The sequence below is a fragment of the Carassius carassius genome, chromosome 49 (assembly GCF_963082965.1).
Source record: "Carassius carassius chromosome 49, fCarCar2.1, whole genome shotgun sequence".
In the NCBI taxonomy this organism is placed as follows: domain Eukaryota; kingdom Metazoa; phylum Chordata; class Actinopteri; order Cypriniformes; family Cyprinidae; genus Carassius; species Carassius carassius.
The window spans coordinates 21,601,647-21,620,665 of NC_081803.1; the positions used below are offsets into that span (position 1 = coordinate 21,601,647).

The 19,019-nt window shown below is 36.5% G+C and overlaps 1 protein-coding gene across 1 annotated transcript; it reads right to left on the bottom strand.

The window, feature by feature from the left end:
• LOC132132841 (cell cycle and apoptosis regulator protein 2-like) lies at positions 1 to 18,780 on the bottom strand. Its single transcript, XM_059545368.1, has 18 exons — positions 18,663 to 18,780; positions 18,215 to 18,300; positions 18,023 to 18,137; positions 13,433 to 13,568; positions 12,937 to 13,051; positions 11,662 to 11,811; positions 11,376 to 11,586; positions 11,204 to 11,296; positions 7,888 to 8,051; positions 6,956 to 7,082; positions 6,716 to 6,844; positions 5,151 to 5,288; positions 3,968 to 4,204; positions 3,739 to 3,885; positions 2,502 to 2,610; positions 2,236 to 2,424; positions 1,234 to 1,406; positions 1 to 1,102 (listed from the first exon to the last, which is right to left on the bottom strand). The coding sequence occupies exons 2-18, from the start codon at positions 18,298 to 18,300 to the stop codon at positions 1,061 to 1,063; spliced, it is 2,361 nt and encodes a 786-aa protein (XP_059401351.1). The 5' UTR covers positions 18,663 to 18,780; the 3' UTR covers positions 1 to 1,060.
• Positions 18,781 to 19,019: the final 239 nt, after the last annotated feature.

The window sequence follows — 19,019 nt, forward strand, 5'->3', positions numbered from 1 at the left end:
TATTTTTTGAGCTGTTTTATTTATGTTGGGACTGCTCCTCAGAAAACGAATGCCAAATACATTTTCATACATGATTGGAGATTTACTGGCCAAATCTCTGAACAAAATGTAGTTTTTGTGGATTGAAAAAAAAAAAATGACCAAAAGAAAAGAAAAACTATATTGAATGAGAAATGTTTTCTACTTTACTCAGTCAATTAATTCTTTTGGAAGACGATTAAACATGCAACTGTTCAGAAACAGGCTATTAGAAAATATTAATGGTCCCTGAGAAAAAGACAAAAACATTTTTTTGACAATTACATCCAAAATAAGTCGATATCTTACTGTTTGCAATTGAAAGGGAGAATTCAGCCAGTATTTCCAAAATAACTGAACGTTCACTATACTTTAGTCTAGACTAAACACTAGACTATCCTCGTACCAACACTTTAGAATATTTATGGCGGTGGACGGTTGCTAACAGTAAGGAAATGCTTTAGTACACAAGAACAAAACAGAAATTCAATAAAATCTAAATAGTCAAAAAAAGAAAAAAAGGTTTCATGCTTATTTCCAACCTTTGAAACATGACCAGACACCTGTCCTTTAAAACACACCGTTTCAAATTCACATTTAAAAAAGAATTAAGAGTTTCATTATACAGGGCTATGAACAGGTTTGCAGATCTGCATCTCTGTTTATGAAATTGTCAGTTGTGTGGAAGGATCACTTTCATAGCTGCCAGAATTTAATAACCAAATCAAATTCAATAAAACTCAATAAATAAAGCACAAAGTTTCCTTACCATATTAAGCACATTACATAGTTTCATATGAATGCTTATGCATTCTAAAATAAGCCAGCAAAACATATTTATTAATAAAAACATTTACAAATGTCCACAAATGCAGTTCTTTTCATATCTATGTGCATGAAAACATTTATTCAGCCAGCCAAAAAAAAGAAACATTTTTAATTTTTAAAAGCTAACAAAAATGTTTTATTTTATTTTGAAGGTTTCTTTTACTCTCCTCGGTCCAAACGCTATTTCATCACCATCTGAAGAGCTTCTGTGTCTCTATGCCTTCTCATCCTTTCCTGCATTTGTGAGGGCTGTTGTCTAAACAGTAAACACATACTATATTAATAAAGATATGACAAAAAATTATGTCTATAATGCATATAAAACACAAATCCATTAAAATGCCATTTTTTTAAAATGCATATAAAACAAACATTTCAGGATGTCACCTGTTCGACCATCTTCTGCATCTTCTCAATGACAGAGATCATCTGGCTGCTGTTTTCTCTCAGAGTCTTCTCGTATGTTTTGTTAAGTGTCTCGGATTTCTCCAGTTTCCTCTTCAGCTCGTTCTGATGGCCCTGCTCTGATTCATTAGATGCCTTCCTCGCTTCTGCTGCCTCTGAATCACATGTACACACACCGGACACGCATTCAAATGCATGCATAAAATCTTGTGCATCACATGATACTGGAATGTAATGGCAGAAATACAGCATCACGTTAAGTTTAAAGGAACAGTTCACCCAAATAAAATAAAATTTACCTTTTGCTGAAAATTTACTGAAGATGTAGAGTATGTTTCTTCATCAGATTTGAAGAAATGTAGCATTGCATCAGTGTCTCATCAATGGATGCTCTGCAGTGAATGGGTGCCGTCAGAATGATAGTCTGATAAAAACATCACAATAATCCACAGCACTCCAGTCCATCAGTTAATGTCTGGTGAAGCCAAAAGCTGCATGTTTGTAAGAAACAAATTCATCATTAAGATGCTTTTGACTGTAAAAATGTTGCTTCCAACCAAAATTTGAGTCCATAATCCATAAAAAGTGAAAAGGTCCATCTCCCGTTGTCCTTCACATCAAAATCCACCCACATATTTGTTTAGAGCTGTACGGTGCTTGATCTAGATTTCACTCCTGATTCAGACCAGATTACTTTTTTTTATAATTGTAAAAACCAATATTATGGATAGAGGAATCGTTTTTTTTTTTTGGCCAGAATCAACAGTTCTTAGTGAGAAATGTCTTCTTGTGATGTTTTTATCAGCTGCTTGGACTCTCATTCTGACGGCACCCATTCACTGCAGAGCATCCATTGGTGAGCAAGTGATGCAATGCTACATTTCTCCCAAACCTGATGAAGAAACAAACTCACCTTCATCTGACGGGTGAGGACATTTTCAGCAAATCTTGCTGAACTATGCGTCTAAAGCATTACAGTCTCACCGAGTCTGGCTTGCAGTGCGGTGACACACTTCTCTAGTTCATGTTGGGCCGCTTTGCTGCTCTCCAGCGTCTGCAGTAGGTTTGGTAAGTTAATGACGTTCCCTCTGTAGTTCACCAGATCTGTGTTAGCGGTGCGATGGGCAGATGCTCTCTCTTTGCAAGATTGGCCCGGCAACATGGCTTTATTTCCTGAGAGGAACACACTGGTATTTTTATAATGCTATGGACAAACGTGTTTACACACTTTATCAGATTGCATGATTCACCCTCAGCACTGGCACTGCTGTCTGTCTGATCAGCGTCTGACCAGCGACTGCACAGATTTCTGTAGAGGCAAAGCCCACCGACCGCAGCCTTTCTGACCAAATCCTGCGCCTGAGGAGAGATGGGACATCAGACAGACTTAAAATACATTGTTTTTACTTATAATTGTAAATGTGTACGTCAATACACATCAAATGTTCTTCAGTTTCCTGAAATCTTAAATCAAGATACATTAACTTGAGAAACAAAATTACTTGAGATACCAAAATGAAGTGGGTTTATGCTTAAAATAAATTAAAAAAATGTGTCAATAGGGTTAGGACTTAAAAGATTTAATATATTAGGTAATTTTGCTTTTCAAGTTTATAAATTGATTTAAGAAAATAAAGGGTAAAATTATTTTTTTTGCTGTGTGTTTTATATTTTTACCATATTTTTTTATTCGACTGTGATATTCAAGTGCACGGTCTTCGTATCTTTTACAAATTTCTAATACTTTTCATTTTGAATCAATGTTCGTGGTTCGTCTCTGAGCTGGTTGGTTTGGTTCATAGGTTTGAACACTGAATATAATACTCTAACATGCCTAAATTACAAATATTTCACTATACAATTTTAACTAGATTGAGATATTTTAATGAAATTGATCAAAATAGACAAACTGATAAAAAGAAAGAAAACCTTTTTTTTTTAATTCAGTATGGGTCCACAAAAAAAAAATATTATTATTAAATTATTTATTATTATTATTATTATTCAAAATATTTTATTTATTTTTTTAATTATAAAAATTAAGCACATTTTTGAATATAGCAATAACAATAATAATAATAAATCTTCATTGTTAGTTCATGTAAATTGACAGTGCATTAACTAATGTTAACAAGCACAACTTTTGATTTGAATAATGCATTAGAAAATGTTGGAATTAACAATAACTAAAATTAATAAATGCTGTAGAAGTATTTAACTAATGAACCTTATTGTAAAGTGTTACCAATTAAACCAATACAGAAATATACTACTATTCCAATAATACTATTATTCTGTAAAATAAAAAAAGGATTTATTTAGTATTAATAACAATATTAATTACAATAATATAATAATAATTTTATTACTCAACAACGGCAAAATGATAATACTAATATTTATGTCTGCCTTCATTTATTTTCAATATCTAAATTGCAAATGTTAAACCAAAATGCTTTTATTCTGCAGAATTCTAAGAAACAAAACCTGAGCAGGACTGAGGAACAGGCCGAGAGACAGCAGGATGTTGATCACGTCTGCCTCTCGAAGACTTCCTGTCAGCTGACGGTCAAAGAACACCCAGGACAGAAGCACTTTACGGGGAAGTTGAGCCGTCCAGCCCAGAGGACGTTCCTTCAAGGACACAAACAGACACGTTTAGAGGAGAAGACACTAGATGTGTGGCTCAGACACAAGCAGAAATCAGATTTCTTACGCTATCTTTTGACGGCTGAGTGTCTGAGGCGCTGCTGCTCTGCCCGTCTCCTCCTAAACTTTGACTTTTACTCTCTTTTAGATGCTCAGATTGTTTTTCAGCTGCTTCAGTTTCGTCCGCGTGTGCCTTGTCCTCAGTCTCTCTCTCCTCATCCTTCTCTTTGGGTTTCCTCTTCTTCGCATCGATCAATCCTTTCTTTTTTCCCATCTGTTTGTCTGATTTTTTGGGCTCATCCTCCTTTACAGAAAAAACAGTGTAAAAAAGTTACATCAGCCAATCATAACAGAGGTGATTTACATTCAGAGGTTAAACCTTAAAGGAACAGCAGACCATTTAATTTTGTTTAGAATTATTTTTGTTTTTTGTCTGACACTGAAAGTGGACTTTGTTTTTTTTTAATGTTTTTTTTAATGCTAAAAGTTTTAAATGTTTAGGAGTATTCTTTCCCTTTGCACATCCAGATGTCCATCAGTGTTATTTCAAAAACTTATTTCATTAAACCTAAATTTAAAATGTAATGCTTCTTTATTTCAGCTAGTTGCCCAAGCAATATTTCTCATTTTTATTTAATTAGACTTGATGGGGTAAAATAACTAAAACTGAAAAAATAATTTGTAAAAACTATATATTAACATGTTAGAACACGCACAAAGCAAAATTACTAAAACTTTAAATAAAATTAAAAACAGGAAATATAAAAGCAAAAACAAATTCAAAATATTATTGAAACTATAATAGAATTAGTGCTGGCAAATAATTAATCGTGATTAATGGCATCCAAAATAAAAGTTTTTATTTACATAATAATATGTGTGTGTACTTTGTGTGTGTGTGTGTGTGTGTGTGTGTGTGCGCGTATATACATATATAATAGAATATAACAGTGATCCTAAAATAATTCTTGTGTGTGCAGCAGGATTATTATAGTTATTATAGTAAAAAATGTACAACTTTAAATGAAATAAAATAAAAACCTTGAAATTATTTTATTTCAGATAGTTTCAAGCCAACATTTACGTGATGTACTAAAACAACTAAAAATGAAATATAAAAACTATAGAAATATAAATATTAAAAAAAAAAGAAAACAAAACATTCAAATAAAAACTAATTTAAACTATTATTAAAACTATAACAGTATCTCAGTGATACTAAAATACCACAGGTGTGCAGTCTAGTGTACCATGGGTGCGCTGCTGTCCTCTTTGACGCCAGTCAGCGGGACACTGGGGCCCTGCGGCAGACGGCACAGACACTGATACAGCTGAAGCCCAAAATCCCTCTGGAGCATCTCACTGAACATCGCCGCCATCAAACTCACCTGACACCATCAAGAGAGACGTCAGCTAAGACAACAGTGCACCTTAACAATGCTAATTACATCATGTATTGAAGAGTTCACAGAGCTGGTATCAGTGAAGTTTGACTGTTTTGCTATTGCAGGGGATTTTTGATACTCACACAGATAATGCAGAAATCAAAACTACAAAAGGAATTATAACCGTTTTAAACACTTTTGACCAGATTCAGCATGTGCATGGACCCACACACATCATTAGAGGTCTAAACATTTCATCCATTGTTATTATGGATGTAGCACTATCTGATCACTTCTGTATTTAGACCTGAATCTAGACCTGTCTCTGTTGTTTATGGAGGCTATATCTTAAACACCAAGCATTTCTGCACTCTGTTGTTCTTCTCCTTGATTCCTGTAACTCAAAAGTTAAGAATGTTATTGATGATATAGCTCCTGTGAAAGTCAGTAAGAAGACTAGCAGACAAAAATCACCTTGGGAGAAAATCAGCAGTAGTTCAGAGTATGAAAAGACAATGCAGAAAAGCTGAGCGGATGTGGAGGAAGACGAAACTTGAAACTCACTATAGCATCTATAAAGACATCCTTCATGCTTTCAATGTGGAGCTAGCCACAGCAATCTTTAAGCAATTGAAAGCAAAATTTTGGAAGAAATAGTACTCAACCTTGAATCAACAACCTGCGACCTTGACACACTTCCCACATATTTTTCGTGTGCTTAACTGTTTAGAAGCAGATCTCTTAGAAGTGATGAAGAACGCCTCACATCTTTCTGGGACTTTTCCATACTCCTTGAAAACTGCAGTTGTTAAACCTCTTCTAAAAGAGCAATCTTGATAACACCATTTTGAGCAAGTATAGACCAATATCAAATCTCCCTTTTATAGGCAAGTTTATTGAAAAGGTAGTTTTAAATCAGCTCAACAACTACTTAAACTCAAATGGACACCTGGACAATTTCAATCTGGTAGCACATCACAGCACAGACACAGCATTCATTAAGATAAAAAAATTATATTCGCTTGCATTCGGATTCTGGCAAAATATCAGTGCTGTGCCTGACACTGTCTATCATAACATACATCTACAGAGACGGGAAGACTGGGTCTGGCTTTCTGGGATGGTACTCAAATGGTTCAGGTCATACTTAGAAGGGAGAGGTTATTATGTGAGTCTAGGAGAGCATGAGTCTTAGTAGACGTCCATGAAATGCGGGGTCCCACAAAGCTCAATTCTTGCACCGCTCTTGTTTACCTGTATATGCTCCCACTGAGTCAAATAATGAGAAAGAACCAAATTGCTTATCACAGCAGATGACACCTAGATTAACCTAGCCTTATCTCCAAATGACTACAGTCCTAGTGACTCTGACAATGCATTGTTAACCGTTTTAAATAATATATATATATATATATATATAAAGTGCTCACCTCACAGCTGTCCCGTGTCTGAGGCGTCTGGGGCTCCAGCAGTGAAGACAGAGACACGACAGACAGATTGAGTCCAGCAGAGGGGTGAAAAACCACGGAGGGAGCTTCTGGAAGTGACAAATCACCATCCTGGATGACAGGAAAGATACAGACAAGTTAGAAGACATCTTTGATATGATTCTAAGCATACTTCGGATGCATAATTTTTTTTAGACTCTGATGTCATTGCTAAGTCTGTACCAGCGTTTTTTGTCGTAATTTTGCCCAGTCTTCTTCTGCTGGTACTAGATTCCACACATCTGGCAACAGCACCACAACGGTCTCTATTTTATCTCCAAAAAGATATCTCAGCTCTGCCATCTTGTGCCTTCAGAGACAGAAAGACATACATGCAAATTATTAATGAATATATAAAAGACAAAAAGTGAGGTATTTCTTATGTTTACTTAATTAAAACATAAGACAAAAATTTGGGATTATGTTTGAGGTCGGCAAGTTAATTAAAGAAGTCTCTGTTGCTCACCAAGGATACATTTGTTTGTTCAAAAATAGTAATTTTGTGAAATATTATTAAAATGTTTAAATAACTGTTTTCTATGTGAATATCTGTTAAAACAATTTATTTCTCTGATCAAAACTGTATTTTCAGCATCAATACTCCAGTTTTCAGTGTCACGTGATTTTTCAGAAATCATGCTAATATGCTGATTTGTTTCTCAAAAGCATTTCTGATTATCATCAATGTTTAAAATGGTTTGTATTTTTTGGAAACTGCGATACATTTCATTTTTCAGGATTCTTTGATGAATAGAAAGTTCAAAAGAAAAGCATTAACTTGAAACAGAAATGTTTGTTACATTATAAATATCTTTACTATCACTTTTGATCAATTGAATACATCCTTGCTGAATAGAAGTATAATTTAAACAAAAAAAAAAACCTTATGGATCCCAAAATTATGAATGGTAGTGTATTAAAAATGCATTTAAACTATAAATCGTTTATTTAGGGAACTTACAAATAAATAATTTATGCTTTACATCTATGTTTTCCTTCTTATTGTTATGTTACTTATATACTTTCTGTACATAAACAATACCAATTCAACCCGCTTTGGCAGACCAATGAATCTCAACTGTATTAGACTGAAATTAAAAACCAAATCTAGAGACCACTGCGTGCAGGCTGACAGGTCCAGAGCGGTTTGATCCTTTATGCAGCGGACCGCAGTGTTGACCAGCGTCGAACCATCTTTTGCTGGATTCGCTCCGTCCGCTTTAGCTGACCAGTGGCCTCCCGGAAGCCGCAGTTCACCTCCACTGTCCACCATCACAAACTACAACACAGAGAAAGAGCCAGGGACACAATTATACAGAACACTCATTTAAATACACATGCACGAAAGCAGCATGTTTTGGCTTCTACTAAAAATGGCATTTTGAGCTGAAACATCACAGTCACATTCTGGGTGACTTGTGTTACATATTGTGAAAAAAGGGCATAATAGTTGCCCTTTAATATTATTTCCCCCAAACAGCGGAAAAAAAAAACATCAGTCGAAAAGCAGTCGACTTGCCGATTATGAATATTCTTGCTATTACACTTTTTAAACAGTAATGTCTTAGTCTGAACCTAAAGTAATCTTGACAAACCATATATCATTGGAAAGCTTAAGGACTGTTGTTTTGATATTTAGTGACTGATTTTTGAAATATTTACAGAGCAACTGTAATTTATTAATATGCAAGAAGAGTACCCATCAGAGTCAGAGAGTGCGTTCTGACCTTTACTTTGAAATAGTGATGCACAGATGAAATCATGAAAAATCTGTAAAAATCTTTACTTATTTTCATGGAGTGTTCAAAAGGTAACATCTATTGTATTTTATGAGGAAAAAAAGGTCTAAAAGTGTTTTGAATGTGTAGAAAAAACAATAGATTATCCTTTTTTGATGCATTACTATAACGCAAGTCCAGGGTTCTCGTAGCATGCCTTTTATGTGTTTTTTGAGGTTGAATCAAATACTGCCATACTGACTCTTAATACTTCTGACTGTGATGTCTACTTCATAAATATTGAGAGAAGTATGGAAAAACATGTTTCTGGTCACTCAAACCATTTTTGGAAATGAAGGCACCCTTAAAGGAACACTCCACCGTTTTTTGAAATAGGGCTTATTCACATTATTTCCTACATTTAGATAGGTGGGCAAATGCATTTTTGTGTCAGTGCATGCATTGTTTTAGTTTGACTGGGTCGGCGTTAGCTTAGCTTAGCACAATGAATGGAATCCTTTGTTGCCAGCTAGCATGGCCTGAGTAAAAGTGATCAAAAATTTTTTAAAAACCCACCTAATTACTTCTTGTGGCCTGCGTATTCACAACGAGTACAAATAGCGATCCAGATTAACACTAGGCGATTTCCTAGGCAGATATTGACTTGGGACTATATTATGGGGAAGCACAGGCGAAGCACTGCTGCTTAGGCGAAGCACTGCTACTTCAGAGCAGAGATATCACGCAACACATGAAATCCCACGAATTCCGTCAACATACCGGCGTGAATAGTACCTGCCTGGCTATTTTCCTTACAGTACACGAATGGCGATGAACATGGCTGGTTTTGAGAGAGACGAAGAGGGTGACTTCTCAGACAGTCAAGAACCAGAACCATACCTATTTGAACCAGAGTTTACAGAAGACGAGCTGCGTGCTTTGGAAATAGAATGACAGGAGGAGGAGGTTGCGATCGCTCAACAGCCTGAGGACGTGAGGATGAGAGCCAACATGAACTGGTGGTGTGAATGTGGGGGAATATGCCAATCTATGCCGACGGAAATAGAGTGTCTGTGCTGTAGAGAGTAGGACATGTTTTTGCCATTGATGACCAGGCTCAACACGTCAGATCAAGATGAGCGTGCCCGAAGTTGTGTCACATCTACAGAGGATTTTACGGCGCTGATCCATTCTGCAGTACTCGATTTTTTTTCCGGTGTGACAAAGAGAACTGGAAAAAACGCCCCACGCCGAATGGACCAAATGGACAGCTGTCCACAGAGTAAGTGATTATTTTAATCATGACGCATGTATAGATCGACACATATTATACCTGTATTCACATAGAGTTGATGTTTTCACAGGCAATATAGGTTATATAGGAAGAGAAATAAAAGACAACTTACATGTGCACTTTGTTCTTCCTGTGCTTTGAAAATAAATGGGACGGCCGTATCTTTCAGATGTAGTACCGTCTTTCTGGACCCATATTCCATTTTTTCAAAGTAGTCCTCTGGTGGAAAATGTTCTTCGCAAACACGATACTGCTTTAGTTTGTTGAGAGGCGTTGAACTACAGATCTCCAGAGCTGCTAGCCATTTATTTCTCAGTTCCACATTAGATGGAATTCTGTGAAACATTACATTCGTGTATGTCCTTTGCTTGTTCTCACAACCTTTTGCTATGCAGGTAATAACCATGTTTGCGGTAACTTCTCAAAATAAATCATCCAAAAGCGAAGACACTCGGTGCAGGTCACGCCGGTATGTTCTTCTTCTTCTGTTTTTTTTGACGCGTTGCACGCCGCTATGTTGACGGAATTCGTGGGATTTCATGTGTTGCGTGATATCTCTGCTCCGAAGTAGCAGTGCTTCGCCTAAGCAGCAGTGCTTCGCCTGTGCTTCCCCATAATATAGTCCCAAGTCAATATCTGCCTAGGAAATTGCCTAGTGTTAATCTGGATCGCTATTTGTACTTGTTGTGAATACGCAGGCCACAAGAAGTAATTAGGTGGGTTTTTTTAATTTTTTTGATCACTTTTACTCAGGCCATGCTAGCTGGCAACAAAGGATTCCATTCATTGTGCTAAGCTAAGCTAACGCCGACCCAGTCAAACTAAAACAATGCATGCACTGACGCAAAAATGCATTTGCCCACCTATCTAAATGTAGGAAATAATGTGAATAAGCCCTATTTCAAAAAATGGTGGAGTGTTCCTTTAAATGGTTACTAATGAGGTTTGATGGTCATCTAGTGGAAAAGCTTAGTACTGCGCCCAAACAAAATCTCACTGAAAGCTCATTTTTTGAGATATCAACCTCAAATTTGGAACATAACTTACTCATTTTGGTTTTGATTTTCTTGCAGTTTTATAGTATAACATGTTTTGTAAAATATAGATTTTATATAAAATATACATATTTAATTTCTATTATATTTTATATTTTCATAAACTTAAACTTCCATAACATATTTGTTATAAACTCTTTATAACTTTATTCAGTTTTACAAAAATCTGCCGAGTGTCTGCTTTAAAAAGAGACCAACCTTAAGTCTGTGGACCAAAGAATTCAAAATTTATAACAGTTTAAGTTGGAAATGTCATTTTCAAGTCTATGCTCAAAAGATTTCAAATATCTATTGCATCACTATTCCGAACTTTTATTTTGAAGAGCGTGTGATTTCAGAGACGTTGAGGACTGAATGTTCTTACTTTGAGAAGTGCAGTGGGATGTACTGCCTCCTTTGAGAGGTTACAACACTGTGAGTACAAGTCCTCAAGACACGGCACAGAAAACAGCAGAACCTGCAGAGAGAACACAACCATTCTTGAGAATCTGAGCCTTGCGTGGTCACATGATTGGTCAAGAGAGCGGCACGTGTACCCTAACAGAGAAAGCATCATCTGTGGACTCGCAAACATCTGCTTCTCTCTCCGGCTGGTTTGATCCCACGTGGAAGTGACACGGTCCTCTCAGAGGAAGAGGCTGGTTGAGCGGGAAACTCTGGGTCCAGGACAGCTGGAGGTGGAAGAGGTTGGAGGAGAGGTGGAGGTTTGGGTACCGCCGCTGAAGCTCCAGATAATCACAGGCCTGGCTGAAAAAACCAAGAGGAAATGACAATAAGCTTATGTTTCATCAGAGCGTCCTGTGTTGTTTCTGAACGACTTACGTGTCCCTGGAGAAACTGGAGAATAACGGAGCGCTGTGTGTGGATATGGAGCTGCTCTTTTTGGGCGCTTCCTCCTCTGAGGCGGCCCTCCATCTTTTTCGTTTTTGGTGCATGGCATCTCCTCCCCACGGCCCTCCGCCGCCGTCCTCCCTGAGTCACGCCACAAAGAGCAACAAAGACGAGTTAAAATCAGGACAGTCTTCAAGCACAGTCACACAAAAACAACAGAACGAAGCGATTTTGAGAACGAAGAACGAACATTTTGAAACAAATCAATACTATATTATAATAATAAGTGATGGTAGAGGCATTTATAATGTTGCAAAAGATTTCTATTTCAAATAAATGCATCATAAATCAGGAATCCTGAAAAATAAAATGCATCACAGTTTCCACAAAAATATTAACTATTTTCAACATCTATAATAGTAATGTTTCTTGAGCGGTAAAGCAGTATATTAGAATGATTTCTGAAGCAACATGTAACACTGAAGACTGGAGTTATGATGCTGAAAATACAGCTTTGATCACAGGAATAAATTGCATTTAGCAATATATACAAATAAAAAACTGCAATTTTAAATTGTAATTATATTGAATTTACATTTACATTTAATCATTTAGCAGATGCTTTTATCCAAAGCGACTTACAAATGAGAACAATAGAAGCAGTCAGGTCAACAAGAGAACAACTACAGTATACAAGTGCCATGACAAGTCTCAGTTAGTCTAGTATAGAAAGCATAGCCAGGTTTTTTATTTTATTTATTTTAATAAATGCATATTAAAGCATATTACAATTTTTTTTTTTATCAAATTAATGCATCCTTGATGAGCATAAAGCATCCAACAATGCAATGCACTCAACTTAAGCTTAAATTTCTAGTATAAAGATTGATAATGCACAAGAAAAGTTTCGTTTTCTGTTCTGTACAGATGCATCGTCAGCCTCAATTTTGACAACTTTGACTTTGATTTAATCAGACTGCTAAAAATTCAATGCAAAATTAAACTAAAAAAGCAAGATTGTCGTTTCTGTGTTAATGATGTAACTGGATGCAACTCGTGGGTCGATTCAAATCAATCAACCGGGTTGAAGAAACTAAAACTTTCAATTTAGTAACTATTTATTTTTAGAGATTTGGAGCCCAATTAGATTGCAATGTAGTGTGGTCAGTGTAGGCTGTTTAAAAGCATTTAATCATTGCAAACTGGATAGTTTTTTTTAAAGCATGCAGTATACTGAGCACAGTATTCACTGAAAGTGTGTCTCACCAGCGTCCACCTCTACGTCCTCCCATGACCTCAGCGTGTCTCTTCCGTCCTCCAGCCCAACCATCAAACGGACCGCTCCAGGACATCTGCTGGTGATGGGACATCTGCATCATACCTGTCACATATCAGACCGCTCCATATTAGATATCATTCTGAAGATCATGTGACACTGCATGAAGAGTGGAGTAATGATGCTGAAAATTCAGCAGCGCATCACAGAAATAAATTACATTTCAGTATGTATTCAAATAGAAAACAGTTATTTTAACTTGTAATAATATTTCACAATATTACTGTTTTTACTGTATTTTTGATCAAATGAATGCAGCCCTGGTGACTTTTTTTTTTTCAAAACAAACAAAAATTTGATCAGCTCTGTCCTTGCATTAATTTTTTTTTTTTTTTTTTTTGTATCTAATATTTATTATTTAATTTCATTTAGCTTTATTTCCATTCACAAAAATGTTTCTTAACAGTTTCACACTGCATCATGTACCAGGATTTGGCTGCATGCTGGGAATCAGTGGTGGTATTTTGGGAGATTTCAGCAGAGGTTGTGGTTTGGTCCCTAAAATGCCAGGCTTCAGATTCGATGACATGGAGGGCAGCAGCGGAGGAGGAGATTTGAAGGGCTGACAGAAAGAAACCAGAGAAAGAGACAAAGCTTCTGAAGATCAAGCATAAAAAAAATTAAATTATACACTCCTTCATAACACGCGCATGTCATTAATCATGCAGCACCTTCACATGCATCTTGAAACCAAACGTTTACATTTGTTTGTCACTGTAGATTAGAAATTGTAACATGGTAGAGACTCATACTTCCACAGAACAAATATTGGTTGGTGATATAAATCTAAATTTAATTTTAATCAAAATTAACCTTTCACTGTTACAGATATGCATTGTTTGCAAATGTTAATATTATAAATAATCCATAAAATAGTCGACAACTTATGTGCACAATTTCATGTACATATTCAGAAAGCATGCATTGATTAATAATAACAGTAAAGACATTCACAAAAAAAAATTTTTTGTTCAAAGAATCCTGAAAAAAAAGCATATCGATTTCCATAAAAATAAAACAATGAAGCAGCACAACTGTTTTTATAACATTGATAATAAATGTTTCTTATTAAGCAGCGGAACAGTATATTATTCTGATTTCTGACGATCATGTGACACTGAAGACTGAAGTAATGATGCTGAAAATACAGCTGCACATCACAGAAATAAATTATATTTTAATTAGTGCTGGGCAATAATTAAATGTTTTTAATCACGATTAATTGCATGATTGTCTGCAATTAATCGCATTAAGCATTAAAACTAATAATGCATTAAAAAGTAGTGTATTGTGCACTATTTTATTTAAAAGTACTGCTATATGAATGAAAGTGCAATGACATTTGGTTTGCAAACGCTTTAAACAAATAAGGTGCTTTTGTACAGCAGTGTTCCTTTTACATAGTAGCAGTTAAAACAGTTCTTGTAAATCTTAAATTATAACATTAATGTAATTAGATTAAATATAAAACAAGCTATTTGTCACTGACATGGAAGTTTTTATAGAAAATATGTTATAGAATATATGTTAAATATATATGTTAAAAACAAGTTACACTCAGAGTCCAGAGCCTCGATCATAACATTATAACATTCATCTCACGAGTAGTCTGCTGGTTAGTCAAGGTTTACCATCCATAACGCAAAGTCACATTACTTTTTTGATGCGTTTGGAGGAATTAAGTCGCAAAATGCATTTCCATCTCCCATTATTCACATTAACCCTTTTTCGCAAAACAAGTCAAAAACCACCTCAAGCAAGCTAAAAAACTTTGCGAATTAAGACATTTTTATTCTAAATTCAGTGTTTCCATCACACGATAAAAGCAGAGTGATAGAAATCCAGCTATTGAGCAATGGATTTTCATGATAACATAAAAACTGCATTAACATGCAATAAAATAATTATCGGCATTAATCAATTAATGCATCAACGCGATAATGCGTTAACTTGCCCAGCCCTAACTTTAATATACATTCACATAGAAACAAGTTATTTTAAATTGCAATAGTATTTCAAAATGTAACAGCATTTTTTTTAAAAATAAATGCACCCTTGGTGAGCAGAAGAGATGTCTTTTAACAAAGTTTCAGAGCCCAAACATATGACAGGTAGTGTTTGTTTAGTGGAAATTCATATTTCTGTGCTTTAAAACAGAAAAGCAGTTATAAGGGTGAACCTCAAGTCCAGAATTAAGAAAAATGCATTAATCACCGTACACCTAAACAAAATGGTTATTCTCATTGTACTGTATTAGGGCTGAAACGATTCCTCAAGTAACTTGATTACAAAAAATGATCGAGGCAAATTCCTCTGCCTCGAAGCCTCTTTTAACTTATTTTAAATCTCACGTCAGGTCCTTTCGCAATGATTTTTTTTAATGTGACACAACACATTTACTTCACCCACAAAGTGGAAGGAGACACAAGCGCTGCGTCGTAAAGAGAACGTCGTGGTGTGTATCCATTGCAAGATAGAGCTGGCACACCACAACTATGATTTCTGCGATGCAGAAAACGCGGACTGAATTTCGGAATCCAGTCATAAAAACGGATTTGACAGTTTAATGCGGAATGGCACGGAATTTGCCAAATTTTGAATGAATTCATCAAAAATAGGTCATTGCATTTACATCAAATCACGATATGGACTAATATCTGTAAATATTAAGCCGGAACAGTCTATTTAAATATGAATCCTGCATGTTCTGCGTGTCTCTGTTAATGAATGGAGCAGAAGCGCGTCTTCATTCATTAAACACGCGTGACCCTCGCGGTAATTTCAGCGTCTGCTGTCTCACTAAATAAGGACGTGTACACATGAACAACATCTCCAGAACTGCTCTGACAGTCACTGCATGAGCATTTGACCGTTTGATTTGAGTAAAACTAGCGTCATATATCACATCATAGACTGTAGTATCACATACACAGAACTGTAAAGGTAAGTCAACCAGTCAAAATAAAAGTCATTCATGTTTTATGTGTTTAATGTGCATCTCAGAAAATGCTTTATTTTAAACCCCAAATGAATGGCACTTATCTGTCAACTTTATTGTCATTGTTCACAGTACAAGTGCAGACAGAGAAACAATGGGTAATAATTTATTTTTGATGTATGCATTGCATTTGGAAACTTAGCTGTTCATTTTAAGAGACCCAGGAGTCTTATTTTCTCTTGCATAATTAAAGGGATAGTTCACCCAGATAGCAAATTTATGTAATTAATAACTTACCCTGATGTTGTTTGAAACCCGTAAGACCTCCGTTCATCTTCTGAACACAGTTTAAGATATTTTAGATTTAGTCCAAGAGCTCTCAGTCCCTCCATTGAAGCTGTGTGTACGGTCTACTGTCCATGTCCAGAAAGGTAAGAAAAACATCATCAAAGTAGTCCATGTGACATCAGAGGGTCAGTTAGAATATTTTGAAGCATCGAAAATACATTTTGGTCCAAAAATAGCAAAAACTATGACTTTATTCAGCATTGTCTTCTCTTCTGTGTCTGTTGTGAGAGAGAGTTCAAATCAAAGCAGCTGGATATCCGGTTCACGAACGAATCATTCAGTTCACCAAATCGAACCGAATCGTTTTAATCGGTTCGCATCTCTAATACGCATTAATCCACAAATGACTTAAGCTGTTAACTTTTTTAATGTGGCTGACACTCCCTCTGAGTTCAAACAAACCAATATCCCGGAGTAATTCATTTACTCAAACAGTACACTGACTGAACTGCTGTAAAGAGAGAACTGAAGATGAACACCGAGCCGAGCCAGATAACAAACAATAGACTGACTCGTTTACAAGTGAAGAACCGGTTGCATCGGTTTTCGGATCACCAGTAGTTCTTTCGGATAGTTCGATTCAATAAACCGGTTGAAGAAAACGGTTCACCGGTTCTTATGCGCTCGACGTATAATGGCGTCTTTTGCGATGATTGCCCTTGATTCAAGCCTTCAGTTTACCCGCGCTCATAACACTAGCACAGAATCAGTTCAGAATCAATCACCAAAAGAATCAGTTCGGTTCAGACGCTCTGTGTGTCAGTCTGCTTCACGCTGAATCACACAAGCGCAGTATCATCAGCTCCTCGGTTCTCGAATCGGACGCGTGTCTGACAGAAACGGTTCTTGACTCGTGAATGAGTCAATGTTTTGTTCGTTATCTGGCTCGGCTTGGTGTTCATCTTCAGTTCTCTCTTTACAGCAGTTCAGTCAGTGTACTGTTTGAGTAAATGAATTACTCCGGGATATTGGTTTGTTTGAACTCAGGGGGAGTGTCAGCCACATTAAAAAAGTTAACAGCTTAAGTCATTTGTGGATTAATGTGTATTAGAGATGCGAACCGATTAAAACGATTCGGTTCGATTTGGTGAACTGAATGATTCGTTCGTGAACCGGATATCCAGCTGCTTTGATTTGAACTCTCTCTCACAACAGACACGGAAGAGAAGACAATGCTGAATAAAGTCATAGTTTTTGTTATTTTTGGACCAAAATGTATTTTCGATGCTTCAAAATATTCTAACTGACCCTCTGATGTCACATGGACTACTTTGATGATGTTTTTCTTACCTTTCTGGACATGGACAGTATACCGTACACACAGCTTCAATGGAGGGACTGAGAGCTCTCGGACTAAATCTAAAATATCTTAAACTGTGTTCTGAAGATAAACGGAGGTCTCACGGGTTTGAAACAACATGAGGGTAAGTTATTAATTACATAAATTTGCTATCTGGGTGAACTAACCCTTTAATATTGCACTTTAATTAAGCAAAAACCCATTTTATCCGATTACTCGAGTAATCGATGGAATTTTTGGTAGAATACTCGATTACTAAAATAGTCGGTAGCTACAGCCCTATACTGTATTAAAAGTGTGTTTTTCAAGCATTGGTAATGCAAACACACTAAGATGCACACAGAAATTTGCTTTTTAACGACCTGTGCATTTCTAATATCGTCTTAAAGAGGATGTTAATGAAATATTAGCCCAAAACATTTCTCCCCACCTGTCCGTTCAGCGTCTGAACTTTTTGTGCCGTCCAGCTGATGGGCTTCAGGGGGTCCTGGACCGCTTTCACCAACACTTTCTCACCCACCAGAGGCACACGGCCCACTACAACACTGCAACACAAACACACCTCAGATCAAGCTGACACAGGTTATGACTGATTCATACAGAATAAAGCAAACACACAGACCTCACTGGGAAATGAACCTCCTGATCCACAATCCCATGATGCTCCTGCATCTGTGTGACCACCCCGGTGAACACCCGCTGCCTCATCTGAACACACAATAGTAAAACAGAAAGTGTCTCTTTATCCGCAATTCACAGATTCCCATCACATATGTCTCCATATCAGATTTTTTTTCTCTTTTGCATGCAAAAGAAAGTATACTGAGTGCTTTGGGACATGCATGTATACACAATAGAAATGCACGAATGAAATATGTGAAATAATTCGTCTGCTTGTTGTGTAGGTCAACAGCAGCATGTGTGATCTTCACTTCCTCATAGTGCATCAGCAGCTTTACAGGAACGGCAGTTTAATGCAGCTTCCCCGTGTCCAGCGATAATTATTTAGGACGTATCTATTAACAGAGGTGTTTGTTAATGTCTATTGGCGTTTTAAAGGTGAAACTCACCTGGATTTTGCGTTCGGTGTCTGTTTTTCCTCCACGTAACTGCTTTTGTTTGTCTTCTGTCAGGGCGTTTCACAACAGCGGCATCAAGCGGTCAGTCAGAGTAACTGCAGGTGAAACGCCTTAAACTGCGTTTGGTTATAAATAAACTATTTAAGACCGGAAAAAAACGTTAAATGTGACGCAATAATTATTGGATTGATTTTTAGACTTTGTGTTTCTTACTAGGCGTTTGAATTTGTGTGAAAGTGACGTCGTGTGGTTTGACCTGCAGTTCTCCTCCGGTACCACGGGTGGCGCTGAGACGTGGCGGGGATTAATGTCTCGCTCGTCTGTGCGCAAACACACGTGTGGAGTGAT